Source organism: Anneissia japonica, unplaced genomic scaffold (genome assembly GCF_011630105.1).
Source record: "Anneissia japonica isolate Jap-2015-1 unplaced genomic scaffold, ASM1163010v1 scaffold287743_len2803612_cov181, whole genome shotgun sequence".
Lineage (NCBI taxonomy): Eukaryota > Metazoa > Echinodermata > Crinoidea > Comatulida > Comatulidae > Anneissia > Anneissia japonica.
The window spans coordinates 466313-492453 of record NW_022733259.1 but is presented as its reverse complement, the minus strand read 5'-3'; the positions used below and the strand labels follow the sequence as shown (position 1 = coordinate 492453).

Here is a 26141-nt window from a genome sequence, read left to right as displayed (position 1 = left end):
ATTAATGTAATAAACCTAACCAAAAAAACGAACTACCAACCAACGAGAGTCGTCGGATTGAGCACACATGTAAACAAGTGCGTTGGGGTCAATTTTATTGACAGCGAAATGCATGTAAACAACACAATTCAGCGATCTAAGAACTAGAAAGAACACGACAGAAAGGTCCTTAAAACAGATGTTTTAATACGAATTGAAACAATATTTTATTAAATGGAAGAATGCCAGTGATTACAATAATTTGGTTTTTATCGAAGGTAATTTCTGCTAGGCTCTAGCACAGCAGACCAGGCTGCTGCACTGTCGGTTCATGCTAGACCAGGCTGCCGTCAGCCTATTCGCTGCTCAATGGCAAAGGATAGCTAGGCCTAGGTAATAGAAACTGACACCTGATCTAGTTTACGAATCTTTCAATTTACGAATATCACTTGGTACCAAGGGGTACGTAAAATGGACCTTTTACTGTAATCTCACTTTTTTCTCCATTTTTTGAAAAACTTTTGAATAATGTAGGGGAGGGGGTGGTGGGAGAGGCCGGCTGGATTGATTCCAACACTATAACTGCTGCTACCTTTGATTTTTTATGTATGACTAATGATCATTCACACTATCAAATTATGTGACAAATACCTGTGACTTACCCATACATGGGCGTGATATGACATCACATGCCCATATATGGGCATCTCAAGTATATTTAACACTTACAGTGTGAACAAAGTATAACATAGCACTCTAACCTATATGCGTGAGAACAGCAACTTGTAAATTCTTACCTTGATTGACAATGCATACAGGTGATTTAACATCACATGGTTTGGTTCAGGAAGCAATGATGGATCATACTAATGAAAGAAATAAATAATATATAATATATACACATTAAAACATGAAAAGAAAGAAAAGAAAGAAAAAAAAGTTTATCCTTACTAAGTGGTAGATAGGGAAACATGGATACTGAACTGGGCCATACAACGATGGGAGATAATGTACTGCTCTTTTTACACTAATGGGACAGATGGCTGACATATCTTTTTAAAGATGGTGAACTATTGCAACTTGCATTTTTATTGGTGTAAAAACACAATTAGAGCAGCAATAGCAAACAAACTAAGGCGATCATATTAAGCCTGTGCCCGGAGGTCGTCAGCCAACGCGATTCTATGGAGAACGCAATGGGACGACAGATCGTTTTGAATGAGGATCCGTTCAGCCTGCCACCGTCAATCAGCCGACGGCTTTGCATTGTCTAGCATGCACTAGAAACAGGGTTAGATTCCTTGGCTGACGGTCCAATGCAGCGAGTGCCCAGCTTCATAGACCATTGCTATACATTACAGTCGAATCAGTTAGATGACTGAATTTTAATTCTCAGTGTCACCTTTTTAAGACTGTTTCATAGAAATTGTCTTACACTACTGTGAAGCTGCTTATAAGGCACCAGTTTAGAGTAACTGTTTCCAACAATTTTATAGCAATCTGCCCAGTAGTCTTAATGAATTGATAGGGCCAGGTGCATACACATATTGCACTCTCTCACCTGTAGGCCTGTGTCTTTATTCAACATCACCTGCAGAAGATGTGGTGGAAGAATAGGTGGACCGCCAGACTTCTCGGGAGAAATCCTTTTTGGAATTTCTTGACTATAATCACCAGGGGGTGAACTACTTTCTCCTATGGGTATAAAAAAAAAGTTTTATTACAATCAAAAAGATAATAGTTTGATTTTAGTTTGTCCTTGAAAATGTAAACATGTGATTTGGTAATATGTTTCAGTTTCATTTTCAACAACATACCCTTTATGTATATTAGCATATGAGACTATTTACCACCTTGTCAATGTAAATGTATAAATGGGTACCGGGACATGCTGGGAAGGTAAAACAGACTGCTGTGTGGGAGCAGTGGTGAACCCCAACAGCCTGGCACAGTCTGGCCCAAATGCCAAGGTGCCCAGAGCATCAGGTTTCGACCTTTACTACTTACTTATGTGGTCTTTGTTGGAAAGTCAACAAGAAAATTTGTATTAGCACCTAAGAAGTTAGAGTGACAGTAGTGCAGTGCCCACCAATACCATGACCAGTAAACCTGTAGACAATCTCTTATTTTCTTTTTTTTTATAGTATACTTAGTTCAGATTTTTTGTGCACAAGTGCTTAAACTAGGAGTTTTTGATTTGCGAGACGACATGATGCTAGAACACATTCACTCATCTATGACCGTCTAAGATTCTCTGCATGTTGTAGATTCGGGTAAAACTGTGCTCTAGAATCAAGGCGACAAAAGAATGGAACGTTCTCGCAAGCGCACTTCTTTGTAACATAATTACATTCTAAGGTCCTACTGCCGTAGTGCAATTTAAAGCTCATTATTATGCACACTGGATCAACAACTTAACATCTCATCCAGAGGATAAAGTAATTAGAGAAATATGCCTGTCTTGCCCAAGGGCGCAAGCAAATATGTTGTTGGCAGGACTTAGTTCGTCTTGCATTGAAGTCCAACCCTTTACTGCTATACTTTATATAGCCAACTACATGGCGTATGAAGCATTTATTGCTGGCGTACCAAGCATTTACTAGAGACGAGACAATTGTGTCCAATGCACTCTACAAGTATATTGCCATTACCAATTTTTATTATATTTTGGGAATTGTTGTTGATTATGATAATGAATATTATCCCTGTTAGCCATATCAAAGTTCATAAACTTGTTGACATCTATAGTAAGCTATAAATACCAAGATCTGAGAATAAATGCATTTAAACTTATGACCGCTGCCAATTTTTAATGCCAGCATTTATTTCTGACATTTGTAATAGTTATAATAGTTGATCTGAGATTATGCATCAAAATTACCATTTTGTAATGAAGTATGATGATGAGTAATACTTTGTAGCTAGATTAAATGATGATGATGATAATGATATTTACTGAGATTATACATTACCTTTCATAATGTTCTGATTAGCAGTATTACTACTGTTGATGGAGTCAATAGCTAAAGCTTCAAACACTTCAAAATCGGACTTCATCACATTGATGAGGTTGTTCAGTGTGCCACCATTACTGTTTACAGTGGGCTGTAAAGATACAAAACACAAACTAAAATGAATTATGTGATTCTACACAAGTTACCAACACTTAAATTTAAGGAATCTGGCAGCACATCTAAGAGCACTGACAAGAAGTGAATAAGATGAGCCGATTTCACGATGACGAAAGGACCTAGAACGTAACAACGTCACATAAAGTCATCTGCGCATGATAGAATTCTGAGTTTTCGTGTTGTGGATTCTAGGATGCCACTTGGCCAGAATCACAGTTGAGTGAATCCGTTCTAGGATATGTTGTCACTCAAATTAAAACTCCCCAATGAGAAAGTGGGTGGGCCTTAGCTGGAAGAGTGAGGTGATGAGGTTGAGCGCGGGCATTTCTAGTACGGTACCTGAGAGAGATGAGGCACACAAGTTTTCTGGGGATCGCACTCCCCACAATCACTCCACTTACAAAATCAGAAAAATAAATATTTACCAATTTAAATTTACACACTGTAATCCACTTTGAAGTTTAGCACAACATAAAATAAACATACTTAATGAATATTAAGTCCAACATTGACAAGCAACACTCTTAGTCGGTACAAATAAGTATAAAATGAATTCCTAAACAACTATTTTAGATCCAAGTTATTTTATAGAAGCTTTTGGGCAGGGCTTTATCGGCTACTCTGATTGCCCACATCAGACCATATACAGTACTTAATGAAGCCCAAGACTGTGTGAAATAAGCACTTTTTTTTAGCCTGATGTATGATTAATTTCACGTAAGCTTCCAGACGGCACTTTATCAGCTGTAGATTACTTCTGTCTGATAACCAATATGTACAACAGGCTGTATCACTGCAATTATAACATCTTAAATTACCTACATCGTATGCTAATATTAGGACAAATATCAATGATTTACAGTATATATGGTTCAACTACGAACACTGTGTAAAAGGCTGTGCTGAGAATAAGTTTCACTTTGTCTGGTAAATTATAAAAAGTTTTTACCATCATATTATTAGTTCCCTACCATGACAAAATCCATAAATTTATGAGGCCAGAATAAAGTTTCTATTTTGCTTTTAGAATATGAGAAATCTTTTACAATCCTTTAGTTTGGAATTGCAGTTTGGTTGCACCAGCAGTAGAGGTCGCTCTTCACCTAGTGAATGGAACTGATACCATCAACAGTTCACTGCCTGATGAAGTGTTGCTGAAAGCACACGAAACGTCACAAGTACGTATAATATTATCGTGGTTTAGTAAAAGCGAATTTTGACTTACAATATTATAATCAAACCTATTTTATATTTGTTAGAAATTCACAAGCATTTAAATACACACCTAGTTTAAAATGAAGGGAGAGAGTGCAACCTGTGCTTTACAGGTGGTATAACTAAAGCCGGTCAATCACTGTGTCATAAGCCGGTCGTATGACCATCGCACAACAAATTCCACTCTGCTCTCTGTGAGCGCTGGACGATGCGACACTGTCTGATGATTGTCGTTGGCAGTCTGAACGGATCACCATTAAAAACGATCCTTTACGTGCGTTGTTGGGTTGCGTTCTTTACAGAATAGTATCGAACGACGACCATCGTGCGCAGTGAATGCCCGGCTTTAGTGAACAAATGCAGGCTTAGCGTCTGGAAATATTGGTACCATTTGGACGAACGCGTGTGCAAAATAAGTCTCATTTTCATCTAATAAATGTTCAATAAAGATAAAAGCACCTAACTTAATGCATAGTACATTAAAAAAGATAAAAGCACCTAACTTAATGCATAGTACATTAAACCTATAAGCAACACTAGAAATTACAATATTGGCATTCTCCCAAATTTGAATTATTATGCTAGGCTTTCTGCACTAGTTAAAAACACATGAGCATAACTAATCCTCCACATACACCTCATATCCATCCCACACTAAATTTTCTCTCTAAAGCTAACTCCCTTCCTACCTTCTCATACCTATGTCCCCATTACCTAATCTCCTTTCCCACACCTGATCGGTTCTCTACCCGATCTTTCCCAAACTAAATCCCTCCCCACATCTTAACCCATAGTCATACCATACTTTTCTTGACATCTAAACCCCTTCACCTGATCCCTCGCCATACGTAATCTCCTTTTCATACCTGATCTCAGATATTTTAATTCCTTTGCACATATATTCTTCCCTTCCCATACAAAAACCTCTTCTCCACCTCATTACTCCTCCATACACCTAATCTTCCCAAACCTCATATTTTCCTATAACTGATTGCTTTCCCACACCTGATCGCTTTCCTACACCTGATCGCTTACTATTGCAACACTAGTGTGAAGTTGTCAACATACAATGCATATTCAAGTAAACATACACCTTTTTACATTACTTACGGTTTAGATGGTGGATTCAAGAACACACTGACTACTAATGGACTGGCATCTACATCGCCAGCAACTGCAAACATTAACATATTTACTAACTCGCACGAAATTATTCAGTTTGTTTCAAAACTATTAAATTTTAAGAAAACACTTGCTGGTACCACAGCCATTGTGAAATTCTATTTATTATCACTAATAAAGGGAAAACAAATCAATATATGGTAGTACTACTGTATATATGGAGATCAGTAATTAATGGTAATTGTATTCTTGTATGCTTGCGCAGATGTTGGCATAAAAAATGAAAGATGGCCAAAGTAAATTTGTGACTGAATACTGACTGCAAAATCAGATTTTTTTTCCTTTACAACTGAATGTGCCTTTAAAAATGCTACATTATGCCCCATTTTGCAAATTTCAAATCTGAGCAATGTCAATTCTGTCATTAGCGGTGGCCCTGCCTTATCACTTGGCCACTCACCTCGCGCAAATCTAGTCCTTCAGTGAGTTCCTTTACTTAATAGTATGAAATTTAATCATGAGGCATGGGGGATGGAACCACCTATGGTTCAGCAGTTGTTTGGTGTATCAACCTTCTGGTTAGTGGGTATAACCACAATATTTATTTTTCAGTCTACTAGTTTATAATTGACTACTGAAAACTATTATCTGTCCTTCCATTATTTTTTATTATGATATCTAAATGTTGAAGGAAATGCTTCACTGAATAGCCAAACAATTATTTCCACACTTAATGCATTAAAATGTATAAAAGTAAAGTTACTACAGTGGACAACTAGCATATGGAAATAAGGACCCCAATGGAAATAAAACTGCTTTTGGTTGTCTTGGGCTATCCTGGCCAATGTGTTTTTTAATATGTTTTCCAATACTTTTTCTGTCATTTATAATCCTTGCATGTTTTTATTACTGTAATTTTTTGACTGAATAAATGAATGCATGAACGAAGGAATACCATAGTAAACAGCATACAACATGCTGACTATAATTCCAATAGTAAACACATCTTATTGTAAGATATCTTACAATCTAATTACAATTATACCAAAACTTGGTTACATAGGTTTCAGACAATATTTGCTGGTACCAGGACTGAGTGATAGCTTATTAAATCACTTCAGTCTCCAAATTTTTCTTCCCATTTATGATATTTCAAATTCCAATGCGTACAAATAATTTTGTTGTTAAGTTGCAGATACCTCTGTCTATATACATTGCCTATTCCAAAAGGAATTATACTTTAAACTACCTGCTGGTACTACTCTACAATGTCAAATGGTATTGCTAGTAATAATAATGAATTATAAGTTTCACCTATATAACACAAATGCTTCTACACATGGATCTGTGGGCATGATGCATAGCAAAGCTTGTCATTCAATGTACCATCATCTCAGGTACCTGCAGTGTCTGTATGTTACAACTTTAAACACAATTGGATTTCATGACGGAAAAATAAAGAGCTAATATGAGTAAAAAGCAAGTTTTTGTAATCTCGAAAGCTCCGAGGAGGGCAGTATAATAGAGGAAGTAGAGTAAAAAAGATCTATTAATCAATCAGCCTCATGAGGGCAGTATAATAGAGGCAGTAGAGTAAAAAAGATCTATTAATCAATCAGTCTCATGAGGGCAGTATAATAGAGGCAGTAGAGTAAAAATGATCTATTAATCAATCAGCCAAGTGCTTCTAGAGCTCCTCATCGGGGCTAATACCATAGTAAAGTTGATGTTTTTTTTCAAATTTTTTTAACAATTAAAAATAAATTTATCTCAGTGGAATTTATGAGCTGGAGTTTAAACTTAGAAGGATAACCTAATATAAAGTCTCAATTTTTATAAAAATTGACAATTCCATTAAAAAGAATCTACAACCAAAATATATTACTTTATTTGATTGAAAACCACACTTAAGATCAGTGACACTCACAACCGTTATGGTGTGTTCAAAAAGGCACAAAGCTAGCAAAATCACATTAAAAATACAACTGTGCTAAATGTTGCAATGTTCCTACCTCTTGCGCTGCAGGCCTCGATTCATCAGAAGGCAGAGCGTCGAAAATTAAATTTGGGTCTGATCACTCGGCTCCCTGAATAACCCTCACTTGGGAGTAGCGTTGGTTTAAAGAACAATGTTATATTTGTTTATCTTTTACATTTGGGTTGGTGATGCAATGTCTAACTGTGGTCTCCAGGGGCCCAGCCTACATTTCAAATTTCAATTTGAAAGAGGACAACAAAGAAAATGTTTTATTTACTTAATACTTCCTAATATTCATCATACTTAAAAACCATGAAACTATGGTCCCTTTCCTCCTGGATTCTAGGCCTGCTTTTTTCCATTTCCATCTGGGAATGGTATTCCAGTTATAAAAGTATTACTAGAGAAGGGTTGCAAACAGATCAACAGACCATTTTTTGGTATGAAGCCAGCATTTCTAAATTCTTAGTCTAGGTTAGGATAATATAATCTCGGATGGATGCAAATGTTGCAGACAAGTTATTCTATTGCTGGTACAATGCCAAAATGTTCTCATATTGTCTGTCAAGTCAATAGGTGGTAGGATGCCGCAGACTGAAATTTCTGGTACAACTGCCAGGCCTGCAGATGATGTAGCATGTCATGCGCATTGGAGCTGGCAGCTTGCCCAAAAATGATACTAAGGCTAAAATACCATATCTACAGGGGCCTGAATAAATCACATTAATGTTCTAAAGTAATAATAATAGATACATTCCCAGTGCCAAAGCAATTTTCAAGGTGAAAAGTCAAAAACATAAGCATAATGTAATATTATTCTAGGATTCAGTGTCATAAATTATGCGAATCATGACTTTTAAAAATATGTACTTAAGCTTAATTTAAGTCTCCCATCTCAAGATGTGGCCATGTGGTGCTGTGGTTTGGTGCTCGCCTTCCATTCATAAGGTCCTGGGTTCTATTCTGGTGAACTTGTCAGCATTATTTTTATTTGCATTTTAAAAAAACCTCTACTAACTGCAGTCTCATAAAAGGACTTGGTGATACAGTGCATCGGGGACCCAAGTAACCAAAATTGATGGACGAATCAATGTAAGTTAATAATCATAGTGCTTGAAAAAGAGAAATGTTCTGATCATCAATTATGTTGTTTGTGTATATTCTTAACACTGTCTAAGTAGCGGATTTGCTTCTGCTGTTGAATGGTTCAGTAAATAAACATGTGTTCACTTTAATAACCACTTTGAGAAATCCAGTCTGGTTTTATAATATTTTAACTGTTGAAATTGACTTTCAGTTTAAATAGAAACTAATAATTTGTTTAATATAAGGCCAATTAAAATAAATTGTTTGTTTGCCCTTTTAAAAAAAAAAGATAAATAGGGGCGGGTACTTAGGGATCAGATTCAACACTAGTCAGTAAGCACAAGCTCGGCGGATTAGTGGTTATGACTAGTTAATTGGAGGACGTGGGTTTGATTCCCACCATAATCATTTGCAAAATTTGTAAGTATTTGGGAATGTACTGACTATTTAGTACAATAACATGTTAGGTAGGGCAAAACAACATTCCTATGTTGTTAAATATAAATATATTAATTTTATTCTTTACTTTAACTTAAATAATTGTTGATGTCAATTAAACCAACGCCATCAAAAAAGAACTAATATATGAGGATATATGAATTTTTCCGTACCATTTGCCAAGGTATACAAGCTGCTGGGGATGTTAATATTACCCCTGTCAATGATCCATATATAGGAGGCACTCCCTTTGGAGATAGTTATATGTATACAGACAAACACAATCAATGACACAACATCATACCATGAACTCTGACATACTCCTGGGTGGAGGGATAAACACAGGTGAAATGACTTGCCCAAGGGCACAGGTGAAATGTACAGTGAGTGGTTATACCCACTAACCAGAAGGTTGATACACCAATCAACTGCTGAACCATAGGTGGTTCCATCCTCCATGCCTCATGACTAAATTTCATACAATTAAGTAATAAGGAACTCACTGAAGGACTAGATTTGCGCGAGGTGAGTGGCCGAGTGATAAGGCAGGGCCACCGCTAATGACAGAATTGACATTGCTCAGATTTGAGCCGCTCTATGCTCAGGTTACGGTGAAGGTCCTGTGTACACATCTGGCTTGTGCGCACTTTAAAGAACTCATGGCATCTTTCAGGAGATACAGGAGTTACAGTGATATTATGGCTCATTTCAGCCTGTCATTGTAGAATGATGTGACCTGAAGCTACTATAAGCTCCTCTTTATGGCAGCTAGTAGTCACAGACCACGCTCATACACAATTCAGCACAATCACGCCTGCGAGTTATGGCTTATCCTCCCTGCCGCTAGATAAAACAATTTTTATAAAGAAATAAAATCCAAACTCCAACTGCTACGCCACTGGCGGTTCCTTTCTTTAAGCCTCATAATGCTACCTTCGCATCAGAGAGCTAATGTCTGCCCGTATTACAAGTCGCAGGAAACTTGGCGTTGGATAAGACAAAATATACATTTCTTTTTTTTAAAACAGAATAAATGTAAAGAAGCCTTACCTGATTTGGATCATGTACCCATTGACCATCCACATGGAACTTGTATTCATGCTTGCCCTCTGGAAGCTCCACAATCGCAACAAAATCTCCAGTGCTGAACAAGATAAAATATTTACAAACAATAACATAAATGTCAACTATCTTAACCTTTCAAAAGAATATCAAGTCTGTACTAGTACCTGTAGATATCAAGAAAAACAACTTAAAATGTACCGGTGCTTAAATTCTATAATCTATGGATTATCTTTTAAGTATATTGCTAAAGTCCAAGTTGTAGTCAATAGGGCTCCCTATAGACTAATCCATTTACAGTGATTATTCTCATTCTGCAGACGTCAAAGCTGGGCGCTTCCGGCGGGAGATTCTTACGCATCATTTGCCACAAATTAAATATTAGAATTATAATACATATAGTATATTGTTGCAATCATACTTTACTCTTCATACTACCGTACATGGACATAACATGGACACAAGGAATCTTCAAGTCCACAACGATGGCAGCACCAATAGAGAGGGTCCTTTCCTAATTTGGATTTTTCAATATATAAATTACAACCAACGCTGCTCAAATTTCATTTCATGTTTATTCTGGATTTTAAATCAGAACATTTCTTACATTCAAAACAAAAACAAAGAACAGATAATAATGAAGAACAACAGACATTAATTCCAAGGGTAACACAAAAAAGCTTTAAAATATTTTTAAAAAAACAACTTATAGAGATCTGGATTTTCAACTGCGAAAAAGCGTTAAATAGTTATGGATATTTTTGTAGCACATAAGATGTTTACCTGTTACATGGCACATACTATCATATTTATTTATTTATAATGCAGACAGTTTCAGTATATGGGCTACTTTTCAATGTGGTGCGGTAATACAAAAACAATATCTCACAAAAAATGTCAATGTAAGAACGTAAATTAAACATATTTTTTTAGAATAACACTGACATATCTCCAAAGTTTTTTTGTTTCATTTGGTAGATCATCTATCTCATTGACAAAGAAAGGAAAGTTCAAATATTTTAAGATGGTATAATTAGATTATTAAGTTTGCTTAGGTGTGGATTTTGAAATCAAGACTGCCAATGAAGAGAAATTTTGATGATAAATATAGAGAGCACATTCTTTCGTCGGCTTGAAAACCGTGTGTGTCATAAGGTCAACCAACAGATGAATATTATCTTTAATGTTTACATTACAGTACACAGTGTACTAGAATGCTGTACAACATTATGTCCCTGCTTGATAATAACTCATGAATTCATGTTCTACTGTATTCTTTGAATGACAAATCATATTTTTTTAGTATAAGGTGAAAAAACCCCATGTTCTAAGATATCCTCCTTCCTGTATAATTTTGGGACTGTTATCTCTTATTTTTTAGTTTACTTTCACCAGGTATAAACCCAGAAAATCATGTATGTATACAAGGTTACAAGGAAGATTTATCCCACAAGTTGGAAATTGTTGGCCGACTAAATGTCATACATGAAGAGAGGGTTGCTTAGCCACATAACTCCTTATATAGCTATTTGCTGTCCGTGAGAAACTAATACCCAACTACTTGCTGCCTTCCTCATGAGCCCATGGCCATAAGCTGGCAGTGGGGGAAGATGTGGATGCACCCTCTCCATCCCCATGGCAGCAAATTAAAATACTATACTAATTATTAAGTTTCCGCAATTAATTTTCGAACCCCCTCCCCACACACAGGACGAATCCAGTATATTCCCCTGCAGTCAATTTTGTCCCCAAGACAATACCTCCAGACTGTAGCGCTTACTAATACATAGAACATATGAAGAATCTAGCTATTTAACACCAAATTAGCATAATTTCTGTAAATATACAAGGCTTTTTTTTTGGTGCAAAATTCAATTACCCATGTGTAATTCCGATAACATACTAATATAGGACTGTGTGTGTATATAGTGCCTATGTTTGTGAAGTATAAAAGGAAATAATACTTGCCTCTCTCATCTTCCTTTAAAATAGCTAATAGGAAACATGTCATTTAAAAAATATTGTCTAAAATTGATGTGTTCACATCATTTTTCAATTGACATTAGATGTGTTTTACTTTCAAAGATATTTCTTCTTTTATTATTATTCACAATATGTTTTTGTTGAATAATATTATTAATCAACCAATATTTAGAACACATTAAACTATAGTATTAAATGAAGATACATAATTAGAGTAACTGTAGATGCGTAACATTATGGGCCACATACAAAGGAGTAAATAGGAATAGGAAGTATATCAATACAATACTATTACAACTATCATCCGACTAAAGTCTTGTTGAAGCCAACAGTAGGATTGTGTACCTGAACAATACAAAATAAATATAGAATAACCAAGAATGTTGATCATGTGATATGTATTGAATCTATGAACGAGTATAGAATACTGTATACAAAGTATGGTCGTAGGTATTAATATATTAGAGAAGTATGGAAGGCAGCATGCTTAATATGAATGGTATAATTAAATGCATGGAGGTATGGAAGGCAGTATGCTAATTAATTAATTGATTATTATTAGAAAAGTAATAGAAAGAAGGAAGTTAAACTATAAATATGTGAGTTTATGTTATACTTATACTCAAGTAACAGTTGGAAGACATTAAGCTAATTAATGGATTTTAATGTGAAAATAAGCATGTTTTGGTATACTGTACATTAAGGTATGGTGTCCAGTTCGCCACGACATAATGACATAACAATATCATGTGAAAAGCGAAGACTAGCTTTGAAATAAGGTAAATAGAGAAAAAAAACTATAATTATATTTAAAATCGAAATTAAAGGATAATCAATGCTTTTAAAGATGACCACTTATCTTAACATATGCACTAAAGTGCAGGATTGGTCCTAGCATTAAATAGCATTTAAAAGCATGTTAGTAGCTGGTCAATAGCTACAGCATGTAATAGCTTATAATAGCAGTATAGCACCCATTTCAAACAATATAGCAATAATAGCAATATTTTTGATGTCCTATATTTGCTATTTTATGATAGTGATATTGTCAGCAAAATACTTAAAGAATTATGAACAGAAATGTATTAAAATAGCATAAAAAGCCATTCAAAGTTGGTTTTTTTTACCAAAAAGCAAAAAAAAAAATGTTTTCGTAGCGAGGGGTGCGCTAATTGGCCAAAAATCAAATTCGCCAAACAAGGTATAAAAAAGGTCTCGCCTTCCTATACTTCCTATAATATAATTTACAAAAAAAAAAGTCCCTTTGCTATATTACGAACCCTTTTTATTGCAAAAATACTTACGATTACCAACAAATAATTGAAGGGTCATGCAAAGAATAAGAATGGTATATTTTATGCATTTGTTACTCTAAATAGGTATGTAATTTATTTTTCTAATTCTAAATTTCAATTCAAAATTAACTTGCTAATAAATATACAAACAAACGTTATTTTTTTTTCAAAGATTTTTTTCAGGTTTTTTTTTTTTCAAATTTCAGCACATATGTTATATATCTTTACCAAGGGATCAGGCAATTAAAGCAACTCCAGTTGTATTGAATAACAACAACAGCAAATGTTTACAATACAGTAATTGATAATGGCCAGATGGAGGAGGTTCACAAGGATATCTTCAAGTTCAACCACCACAGGATATACCAAACTATTATGTAAAGTCTCATCTTATTGGTCAATTGAAACTCATGAATTACCTGCAACCCTGGGGATGTCCTTCATACCTGGATCACAAAAGATCAACCATCTTTCCTTACAAGCAGGAAAAATAGCTCTGAAGCCTGTATGCATTTGATAATTGATCCCCATTGTAGGAAACCAACTCATATAGCTTTAAAGCCAGGCTCCGATGAAAAAAATGAAACACATTTTGATATGTTGTACAGTAGAACTGATTATTCTATAAGACACAAATAGTTTGTTTGATGAACAACTTGGAAACAGTAAATGAGATACAGATTTTCGAATATCTAAAAACTGGGGAAAAGGGACTTTACCCCCATCTTTTCCCTCTTCACCCCCAAATTTTAAATATTGAAAAATCTGTATCTCAAACTCTTCCTGAGTTTTTCGTCCAACACCATTTTTGTATCTTAGAAAAATCAGTTGTAGAACATATCAAAATGTGCTTCCCTCCGGAGCATGCTCCTATTATAGGTAAAGAAAAAGCGCAAGCCAAGAAATCGCACAAACAAAATAGTTCATCAATAAAGGACAGAAAATTTTAAGAAACTCATATTCTGATGCAGGCAGTTCAGTTATGTAAAAAATCTTTAATTTTTATGAATTGACTCAAGAACCCTGGTAGTTTGGGTTGGGCACCTTAGGTTCCTCCAAGTTACTGTGGTCTTACAAAGTCTGTTGACTCCAGGCTTACCAAAACCACTGGTGACACCAGCTAAGGCCACCTAGCACTCAAAGTTATTGGGATCACTGAACATTTTTTATTTGTTTCATATAATCAGAGAGCTTATTGACAAATGGAATCATCGACTAATTATTACCGTAAAAAAATGATATTTTTCTTAATATAATCAAGTTTGTTGTATTTATTTATTAATTGTTCGATCTTTTCATTTCTTGTATAATAATCACTATATTAATGTAATAAACCTAACCAGAACAACAAACTACCAACGCAAGTGTCGTTGGATTGAGCGCACGTTTCCAATGACACGAACAAGAGTGTTGGGGTCAGCAACTTATTGACATCGTGAATGCTAGATATGATCACGAAATGCATGTTAAACAACACAATTTGGCGATTTAACAATTAGAAAGAACACAATAAAAAGGTCCATAAAACATACAGATGTTTGAATAAGAGTTAAAATAACATTTTTATTAGGTGGAAGAATGCCAGGGATTGAAATAATTTGGTTTTTATCGAAGCTAAATTCAGCTAGGCTCTAGTGTGGTAGACCACGCTGCTGCATTGTTGGTTCGGTTCTAGGCCTGTCCACCATCAGCCTTTCGGCGCTCAATGGCAGGGGATAGCTAGGCCTAGGTATTGGAAACTGATACATGATCTAGTTTACGAATTTTTGGATTTACGAAAACCCCTTGGTACCAAGGGGTAGGTAAAGTGGACATCTTACTGTATTTAACTGTTTTGTTTAATCAGAGGGCTTGTCTACAAATGGCAAAAATAATGTTACTAAAACACAACCACCTTTCATCTGCCTCATAATCAAGCCACAGTAGATCAAGCTTAGTTAAGCACAGATGTACATAATAGGTACAATTCTATCATTATTGATGAGTTCGTTCGCTATTGAATGTTAGTGTAAATTTTTCTTGCTTAAACAGAGTATTCATCCTTAATAATAATTTGTCAGCCTTATATAGCGGAACCTGACAAGGTCTCTGCGCTTCATATCCCCTAGACACCTATACTCACTCATATACTCACCTCTGTATGGATTATTTCATAATGCTAGTTATATATTATTAACATTCAAAACAACTAGGTACCTACTTGTACTCCTGAGTGAAGTAGTGAGGCAATGCAGTTGAAGTAAGGACGCAAGTGAAATACAAAGTTAAGTCTCGCACTCCTGGGTTGAACAAAGGTCGTACGACTGACGGCCAATGAACCTAACTCTGCTCCCTATGAGCGTTAGACGATACAACGCAGATTGCCTGTGGCAGTCTGCATGGATCGTTGTTAAAAACAATCCATTGCGAGAGCGTCGTGGCGTTGCGTCCTCCATAGAATCGCGTTGGCTGATGATCGTTGGGCGCAGTGTGTGCCCGACTTAAGAGATAACAACCATTGAACACTTAATTCATTTACTATTCATATTAATGTGTAACTATTCTAATAACCTATTCATTTATAGTAATTAGTATTAATATTGATTTAAATTATTAAATAATCAAAGACAAGCTTGACAGGTTGTCAATGATAGCTAATTTCACAAGTATTAAAAAGATATAAGCAACAATGAGATGAGTATTAATGAAATGCACCAACCAAAAGTCCAATCTGCTACATATTAGAATCGCTAATGATAATTTCCATATGCATGCTTATAATCCAGAGGTTGAGTAACAGGTCAAAAAGTAAAGATACAAAAATAGGCATGGTATTAATAGGGGCATGGTCACAGCTTTCTGAGTCTACAACTGGAACACAAATTACAGGAAAGGGTAAGGAAATGCCTCTCTCAAAAAATGTATCAATTTTCAGCAAAAAAAAAAAAATCTGTATAATTTTCTACATCTGTCTGTTTTCATTTTGTATATAAACTTCTATTTTGATCAAACCTTAAAAATATAATTCTGATGCATAGGCCTACTTCAGATGAAACTAGGTTAAATCTGAAGTAATCAAATTTCAAAGGATTGTTGAAATTTGTGAGAACTGAAATTATAGTATACCCCTTTAGAAAGGGGACACCTATAGACCACAACACATACTGTAGTGTTAAAAGATAGATGGGGTGTCTAGGGGCATAGGATAGTTTCAGCCTATGGTGTTCTGTATTACAGTGTAGACCTCATGTACCAAATGGACACTTACCTTTTGGACATTGGTATCTTAGATTTCCATTGGTTGAAGCTTCCTGATAGGAACACATTCTTTCCTCCACCATTCCAATGAAACACTGTCGGCAGTGCTTTTAGATTAACAACAGGCTGTTCCACTATCGTACTTGCTCTTGGTCTTGAATAACCTGGCTTAGAACTGAAGTCCTAAAAATACATCAATTTAAAAACAATAATGAATATTAAGGCATTATCCATATTTTTTATGACATTTTCTATGGCCTCGTGGAAGAACTTTGTAAAAGGAAGATTTAATTATTATTATTATTAATTTTTATGAGCATTGAGTGGAGTTGAATAGCTCAATGGTTAAGATGCTTGCCTTCTGATCCCAAGCAGGAATTTTTCTCACAACCAAAAACAACTTCACTCCCCAAGCCTCAAAAAGAGATTTGGTTTATAAAGCATCATTCTCATCCTGTAAGTGACGAGTGTAATTGCTGTTGGATGTGAAGAAAAAAACATAAATAAATAAATAAATAAATAAATAAAAAAATAAAAATCATATGTTATCATAGAAGGATATGATCAGTAAATAATCTTTAATGAAAATAAAAAATGATAATTTGATTATGAACTCTAAAGCCCTTTCCAGACCATCAAATTTTAATTGACAAATAGTGTATATGTGGCATGACTAAATATGGTCAAATCAAATCAAATCTAATTTAATTCACTTGCAACATAGATTACAATTACATACACAATTGAATCAAGAAATGGAACAAACAAAAAAGCAAGCAAGGGTTGCTGAGCATGCATGAGCCTATATAAACAACTCCCCTATACAGATTATTACAGTTTATAGAAGATAAGCAGTAAAACTACACGAAACAATTAAGCTATAAAGAAACTTAAAGACTTAGATGTTGAATTAATTAAAAACTTTAAAATATATTAATGAATTGCCAACAAAAATTCAATTTATATGTGAATACTTACACTTAGGCCTAATTAATAAAAATAAATAAATAAATAAAATAAAGAATAAATAAATAGACAACTGAATAAAAAAAAAAAAATAAATAAATAAAATAAAATATAAATTAATTATAAAACGTTCACTTTATATACTGTATGTGAAAGTCAGCTTACATGTCATGATGACATAACATCATGACCATATATAGGCACATCATGACCCATATATGGGCATACAACAGTTTTTTGTCGAAGAAAATCTGTTAGTCTGGACAGACCTTTAGAAGGGAGGGATCAAAAATGAGTATTATATTTTGTATTCTCTTGAAAATCTTTTTTTATATTTTTTAAATATATTCACAAATTTTACAAAAAAAAAAAACATGATCAAAATATGAATATCCATTAAATTTGTTCCAACTATATAATACTTATTAACCTTTAAAACCTATATAAATAAACTAAAATAATATGTGGAGCTAAGGTATAATGATTCACATCCCTGAGGAAGAATAAGGACCCTAAAGGATGCTTATTGAAAGTTAAAATTCCGTTAAGAATGTAATCAAAACATGGGAATATCTTCATCTACTTCCTTAGCCAGAGTTCTGGCAGTAAGCCAAAAAACCACGGAAGCAGAATTTCTACCAAGCACAAGTAAATATGGAGAATATTAATAAATAGGAAGAAAAACATGTCAAGAATCAAGTAAAAAATTCAAAAATGACTTTAACTTTGACCCCACTTCTGCGTATTAAAACAATTTAAAATCTTTCAATTTTTTTAAATGATACTATTATATTCATATTTTTGTCAAACTAAAGTTCTAAGTGCATCCCTGAAAATTGTGTTTTTCCTTCTGGTCAGACACCGAAGGCAAGTGATACTACGAGAAATTATAGGTATAAGATTTGCGAAGGATCTATTGATAGACTGTGCTCGGAGATTATTCAGCGCATTCAACCACTATGCTCATTTCTTAATCGCCATAAATCAATCGATTTATCTAACGCTATTGTAACCTATTGTAACAAACTGCATCTGGATTTTGCAAAATCTTCTGAGTCGTATATAATTTGGACTGCAAATATAAGCCTTGTATAGCAATGGACCAGCTCAAGTTATTTTGGACTAATTAGAAGACAAACAGCTAACTAGCATAGCAACCTTCAGCTCAACGTATACATTATAAAAAATACTAAATCATAAATTTAAAAATTACTATTAATATTTAATGTACTGAAGATTATTAAAAAAAAATTAAATAATACTAAAAAATTCAGTGATGGATTTGCTATTAAAGTACATACAGCACCTTGCAATTCTGTTGGACCAAAGAAATTTGACTCAGAATCAACGGTATTGCTATTAATACTATACCTCATTAATATTAATTAGGCAATAACAACATTCTATTGGTCAATTCCACTCAGTACTCATTGCGGTAGTTTTGATTACAGTACTTCACTGTGCATGCATATTTACACAGACACATGGCAGCAGAACTACCCAAATGAACTACAGCAACTCTGGCTATGTGAACCCTATACAAAACTGTATAATAGACAGACAGGTTGCTGCTTAATACTTATGAGGTATAATTCAACACAACATGTTATTATTTCTGCAATGCGTACCGGAAGGTAGTTCCAATCATCCAACACATTAAGCTAGTAGAATTCACTAAGTATTCACCTCAAACCAAGTATATCTTGTGATATTTTTTGGACCGAAGAAATTTGACTCAAAATCAACGGTATCACAATTTACCTTGAAGGAGGATGATTGGTATTCACCATCTTCCAATGATAACTGCTGGAATAGTTTGTTTCTCCGACTCCGCGGATCAAAGTCAAATGTTGGCGTCTCCTTGCTTGGCGACATCGGCAAGCCATCTTTACCTTCTCGTTTCCCACCTGTGTTGCCCATACCGTCTGCTCAGACAAGTCCGCACTTCTTTCGAATACTTTTGAATGTACCGAGTCTCTTCACAGATTGTGAGTGAATAGTACGAAGCATCTGTTTTGACAACCGTTCACAACCAACTGAGGCAATTTTTAAACTACAGGGCTCTAGAAATACTGAAAAAGTAAAACAAAAATTTATTACAAAATAAAAAGCACAAAATTAGGCCAAATAAAAACACTCTTACCCAATTCACACAAGAAAAATTACAACATAGAACATTTAACAAGTCTCCACTGCTAAATTTGCATTTGTGATTGTGCATCACTGCATCTGATTCCGTTTAAGGTTAGCGTGCGCTTGATGCTCCTGAGAGAGCCAATGACAACGTAGAAAGCCTAAAGTGGGGATGATCAGGAGTGGCTTAGAGCCCCTCAAAAAGATTCCCTGGGGAGGAGGCCCCCACAAGCTATAACAACTTTTAGGAGTTGGAAGGTGTAAAAATATAATTACATATTTGTCTCCATGTTTATCCGACAATGATCACCTCTCCCCGACAGATGCTACTGTATGGCTTCCCCTACCCTATACTGGTGGCACCTTGGCAATAATGGCACATCAGCAGTGTCCATGATAACAGTGTCTCCCCTTTGCGACAATGTAAAATATTGCCTTATATAAAACTACCTGAGAAAAGAGCTGGAAGTAGATTTACAATCACAAACATCAGCATGAAAGCAAAGCAAAAAAAAAAAAAAAAAAAAAAACAAAAAAAAAAAAACACTAGTTAGCTTCCCTATCTGCTTACAATAAATCTGCATATTTCCGTCTGTTTATGTTCTGTAAAAGTTTGTTTCCCTTTCCCATAAACAATCAGGGAACACCAATGACGTCGTAAAAAATGTTTATAAGACAAGAAAAAGACTGTACAAAATCATTGTGCTTCGGGGAGAAATACATTACCGAATGCGTAATTGCTGAACTATTGCTTCTAGGTTAACTTCAATTAAGACTTGGAAATCCAAACCCGAAATTAAGAAAACATAATCAGATCTATAGTTATGTCATATTACATGTTTTTCCATGTTGTCTACACATTCAAAGCAGCCGAGTCATTATTTAGCATACTGGTATGCAAGACTGCATATCCACAGCAAGTGGTTCCCTTACATTTTTTTCTCTCAAGGCCTAGCACATATTGACTTCACTGTATGAGGTAAATACAAACATGGCATGATGCCAATCCAGAGGACAACATTTTTTTATGACGATGGATTTAATACTTTATGTCTTTGAACACTAAGGAAGTAAAATCTAAATCGTTGACCAAAATATTTACAATTGATTTGAATTACAGCGAATATTAATAGCGGTAACCATCGCTTACTTCAATAACTGTACCTCCTGGTATACAGCAATTTACTTTACTTCGCATCCAACCACAAGTGAACTTGTCAATCACAAGCGATGTCAAATATTAACTCTAAATTATTCATTTTTTTGGTTATTCCTTACACATCCAATTACACAGGCAATTAATATTATAGTATAATCATAAAAAAAAAGCAAGCACAACCAGAATGGAGTTTTTCAGTCATTAAAAAATACTATGATAGGATTTGAAACCGGGACCCCTAAATTAGAAGGCGGCAAGCATTTTAAACACCATAAAGCTAATTTTCATCCTTGATTCCTCTATTGACTTAATAAATATCCTGGTGTCTTATGATTAGAACCCAGAATCCTTAAATTACTGTAAATGGCAAAGCATCTTACCACTAGGCTTACATTAATCTCTACTCATTTTTCTAATCGTAATGGCACCATACATACTAAAGCAACACAGAGCCTAGTCTCAAAGTCAAACCTTAAATACTGTACAGTATTTCACTGTATACTTTGCAGGGCAGATCACATACAGTTTACAAGATTGTTTGAACAGAACATGGAGACAATTGCTCATTGAAACAAACATTTCTTTGTTTTGATAATACAGTATTTTGTTCACTAATGACTAAATACCGTATGAAATACAGCAAAATTGTTTTTAATGTGTTTTCAGTGATTAACTTGAAATAAAAATTCAGGTACAGTAACATTTCCCAATTGTACGTAACCTAATGTCCGAACAGATTTTGTAATCGAGAAAATTTGTAATTCAGAGAGTTCAAATTTTCATAGCATCTCAGTGGTAAGGATAGGCCTAGGCTTATGGTACATAGTACACAGGGCTAGGTAGGCCTAAGCTTTGCTATGGGAGCAAATGTTTGTCCTGCAATATGACTTGCAATTTACTACTTTCTGCAACAAAATAATAGGCTACTATACAGAAGCCAAAAATTACCTGAAGTATTCATTTTAAGTTATTTCCGAATGAATACATGACCATTAATAGAAAAACGAGTGTTATCCCCTCTACAACAATCCCAAAAATAACATAAAGATATTTTTAAAATTATGAAATAGGTATTTTATGGCATGTTCAAACCAAAGTTATTAACACAGAAGGATTTATTTGGGAATTAAGAAAATTAAAATACTTTTCATCTATTTAATTCAAACATTTAAATGTTTCCATTGTTTTTTTTTTAAATCATGATCTTTAAATTACTATTAAATGTCAATAGGAAACACTGAATAAAGAACAAAGTGACATATCGGCAGAGAATTCCCAGAAATCAATAGAAAGCTTTGAAGATTTCAATTGGAAAACACTTAATCAATAATGTATTAAACGAAAGTGACATCTCTAATCAAGATAACTGTATAGTGGCAATGTTGGCTTTATTGTCAACACACACTGCATTTGTTTTTCAAATCATAAGGGGTAAAATGATACCATACATCTAATATGCACCTCTTTCTCACATAATAAATGATTTTTTTTTTTGCTAAAGCCCCAATTTTGATTGAGTGCAACAGTGCTTGCATCAGATGCCTTTAATGCAACGGTAATGGATCACAAACAATTGAGTCTTCGAACCGCAGTAAGGCAGACTACAGCCTTAACGGCACTGGCTCGGATAAGGAACTAAAAACGGGTGGTCCAAGGTATACGCAATTCAGCACAATGACGCTGCAAGTTTTATATAATAAATAGCTTACAGCAGAGGTGGGCATTAGAATTGGTCGGAGGGCCAAAGTGAATTTTTGATTTAACACCGAGGGCCACACCCAAACTTTGATGCTTCTAGTGAGCTTCTAAAAACCTCCAAGAACTGCTTTTACACCATTTATTCTCAGTTTTAATGTTACTTTTCTAAATATGATCGGTGTCGGGCCGTTAAAAAACAAGGTGTTTTCTAGCCTATGTTGCTTGGTAGGCCGCACACCTAGGTTTTTTATTCGTTTTTGCGGGCCGCAAAAAAAATCGCTGTCCGGCTGCGGGCCGCACTTTGCTTACAGTCTTTTCCAAAATTGGGGCATTTGCTATAATGAGCCAAAAGATTTATGAATTATTAATAATGGCAGTTACATTTTCAACAGTACAAGTAAAAAATAACTGGCAAAACTTTGATTTTTTTTTAATGGTAATTATTTTTATTTATTTCATTGCTAGTTCATTTTGCAGTTTCAACTCTGAATAAAATTTTCGAAAATAATTTTTAAAAACAAGGACACTTAACAGATTGAGAGCTTTAGTAGAGTGACATACGATTGCCAATATCAAATGGCCTAATTTCAACTTCAATTAAATAATATAATAATAAATCTTAAATTAGCTTGAACTATGTTATAACCTAAGCATTATAATGTGGGTAAAATCAAGTTTCATGTTAATTTATGTAGAAAAACATGTCAGAATTTGATATCTTTCAATTTTTGGTTTGGTTTTTTTTCATTTAAAATATAAGTACTTTATATTTGAGTTTAAAATTGCAATTCTGGCAAATACATGACCAGCTCTGGCAAAACATACCTTTGTCTGAATTTCTAATTTACGGAATGCTAGCAGGCAAAACGTCCGATTGGCATCTTGACCAATTTCAGATTTGTGCAATTAATGAATAAAGAGATATTAAAGAGCTATTCTGCCAAATATCACTAAATAAATCAACCTGAAATATATGAAAATTATTTTTAAAATTTACAAACCTTAATATTTAAAACTACATCCTTAGGAATTGTTGGAATCTCAGCCTACATGTCTGATAATCAATTAATTTAATTTTGCTAATACTAAAACAATTCCCACCAAATACAACACAAGAATAATTAATACTGTACGTGGTAGAATTTAAAATACCAAAAAGCCGGTTTCATTTCTTTAAAACAGTGTATCCGAAAGCTGCAATGTATGACCCATTCAAGCCCTTATCTGAGTTACAAACAAGGGTCAATGCTAAAAGCTGTTTTAAAATTTGCTCATAATGGAACCCAGTTATATGTAAAGTATGGTTAAAAATACAATCCAGAGCTTTTAAAAAGCAATTCAGCAGGTTTGAAAATAATCCATCTTTTATCATAATTCAAGGTCAACGTTTATAATAATTACATAATAACATGTAATGATTTTGCACAGTGCATTCAAGGTTGCAACAGCATTGCTAGATTTAGAAGTATGTGATCCAGGGTTGGACTTGAACCCCGCATCAAGGGTTGCAACTCTATAGTGCATCCAGGGTTAGGTTATCGTCAATAGTGCACCCATGGAGTAGGATTATAACTGCACATCCAGGGTTGATATTATGTGTAGCCAGAATTGCAACTTTACTATATTAAATCTGATTTATTTGCAAGTAAAAACTACATTATAAATTGTAGGCCTACTAGTACAGTATACCCAGGGATGTAAACTTCACATTACATCCAGGGTTGTGCTCTCACTGAGCATCCGGCATATTGCAAGTGCATACCACATCCAGTAGTATAAAAGTACACACAGTAGTTCTTCCTGTCAAATAGCATGTATATCTGTGTAATAATGCATTTAACTTTAATTAATAGAACTCCATGGCTACTTCCTAGAATGAAATAGCACAAAATGATCCATGACTACCATACAGAGTCATCTAAATTACAGAGGGCATTGAAAATATAATACAAAGATGATGCATTTCTAAAGAATATTAACTATATTATTGCAGTATACAGCATGTATAATCAATCCATACATTAAGACAGCTTTGAAAAACATAGATTTTGGACATAGAAATATAAACAAAACATGTCTAGGCCTAGGCCCTAGTCATACTTAATTCTTGGAGCTCAGAAAGACAAAAGTAGAAGATAGGTCTAGGCCTTACACCAAACACTCAAGAAGCGCATCAAACATCTGCACATCATACTTTTGTCATTACACCTACACAATTAAATTCACCACATTTCATTAAATAGTTACCAGGAAATGGTTAAAGTTGCCATACACTAAATCTTGAAGCACAATTAAACGAATGCAACCCAATCAATAATTATATAAAAAACACTTGAAACTGACCAATCAAAATGTCAAGGAACAGACATATCACCTGACCTGAAGTAAATTATTTTGTTAGTTATTTTATATTTACTCCATCCGTTCGATTTATTTGAAAGCTTGATGGGTTTAATACTGACAGACTATTAGGGTCTATATGAATGCTTTTTAGTAGTCACTACAAACACATATACCCTGAGTGTTGACATAAAATTCACTTCACTGCAAATGGTGGTAGACAGAGAAAAGGCCAAACCCAATTCGCGCATCGCGAAAATCTGACTGTGAATTGTTTATACATAAACAGCATTTGGTCAACTTTTTAACTGGAATAGACATCAATGAATTAACTTCGTATTCTCTTACATGTATCTCCAAAAATTCTTAAGGCAAAGTGAATAATCATAAATAAAATAGTTTGTTTACATTTACTTACCCTCGTGGCTTCTTTCCGAGCATACTGATGAAAACAAATATGGCGTCGTCAAAATTACCTAGGTCAGGGCCAGTTAATTGATGTAAACAAAGGCAACACAAGAAATATTAATCACATTTATTCTATATGACAATAAATAAAACTTCATAAAACGATATTAGAATTCATTTTGAAAATATATTTTGTTTAATTTTAAGAGCAATAAGTAAGAATAAATTGTACACTGTGAAGAAAAGCATTTAAGATTACTGCGAACACCCCTATTTCAAGAATAATATCGACTACTTCCTGAGAATCCTGGGTACATGTAACTAGGCCAGGATCACATGACCTTACCAGGTCAACAAAAGCACATGGTGCAGAGCTGACGTTATGCATTCTTGTGATGGCTCACTGCACGACGTGGGGAGGCTGCAAAGTACGTGCAAAGCGGCATGTATCGCAAGCATTTTTACATGTAGAAAGAAGTACGTGTGAATCATACGTCTTGTGTGATAGTTAAAATCATTTGATACTTAGTTTTATTTTATCACGTGGTAGATTAATAAAATGTTTCCCGTTTTAAATTTCGTCTTGCATATAATAATATCTCGAATTTGTATGGCGCCAATTCCAAACAAGATCAAAGGCGCAACACATGTGAAAAGCCATCGGAAAACAAATAGGTTTTAAGATGTGACTTAAAGTTGCAAATAGAGTAGGAAGAAGTTATTTAATTTGGAAGTTGGTTCCAGAAATAGGCAGAAGCAAAAGTAAAAGAACATTGACCATAGGTTTTGGTACGGCATTTGGAGACAGAAAGAAGGATTTGAGAGGAAGGTGCTAACGGTTAGCGCTAACGGTTAGCTCCAGATCCGGATACTAGGGTCGTGAGAACCAGGATAGTCTTCCACACGGTATG

General features: G+C 34.6%; 1 protein-coding gene across 3 annotated transcripts in view; it reads right to left on the bottom strand.

Annotated features, from left to right (window-relative positions):
* The window catches only part of LOC117116023 (5'-AMP-activated protein kinase subunit beta-2-like), a 29361-nt gene extending 4001 nt beyond the window's left edge, over positions 1-25360 (bottom strand). Inside the window, exons 1-7 of one of the 3 annotated variants that reach the window (XM_033259954.1) lie at positions 25241-25360; positions 19254-19564; positions 16537-16709; positions 10000-10093; positions 2952-3084; positions 1541-1674; positions 777-845 (exon numbers count right to left, since the gene is read on the bottom strand). In XM_033259954.1, the coding sequence (XP_033115845.1) occupies positions 777-845; positions 1541-1674; positions 2952-3084; positions 10000-10093; positions 16537-16709; positions 19254-19412 (762 nt within the window). In that variant the 5' untranslated portion in view covers positions 19413-19564; positions 25241-25360. Of the gene's footprint in view, positions 1-776; positions 846-1540; positions 1675-2951; positions 3085-9999; positions 10094-16536; positions 16710-19253; positions 19565-23307; positions 23439-24729; positions 24752-25240 lie in introns of those variants that run through there. The other 2 variants (XM_033259956.1, XM_033259955.1) reach the window with 2 other exon arrangements.
* Positions 25361-26141: the final 781 nt, after the last annotated feature.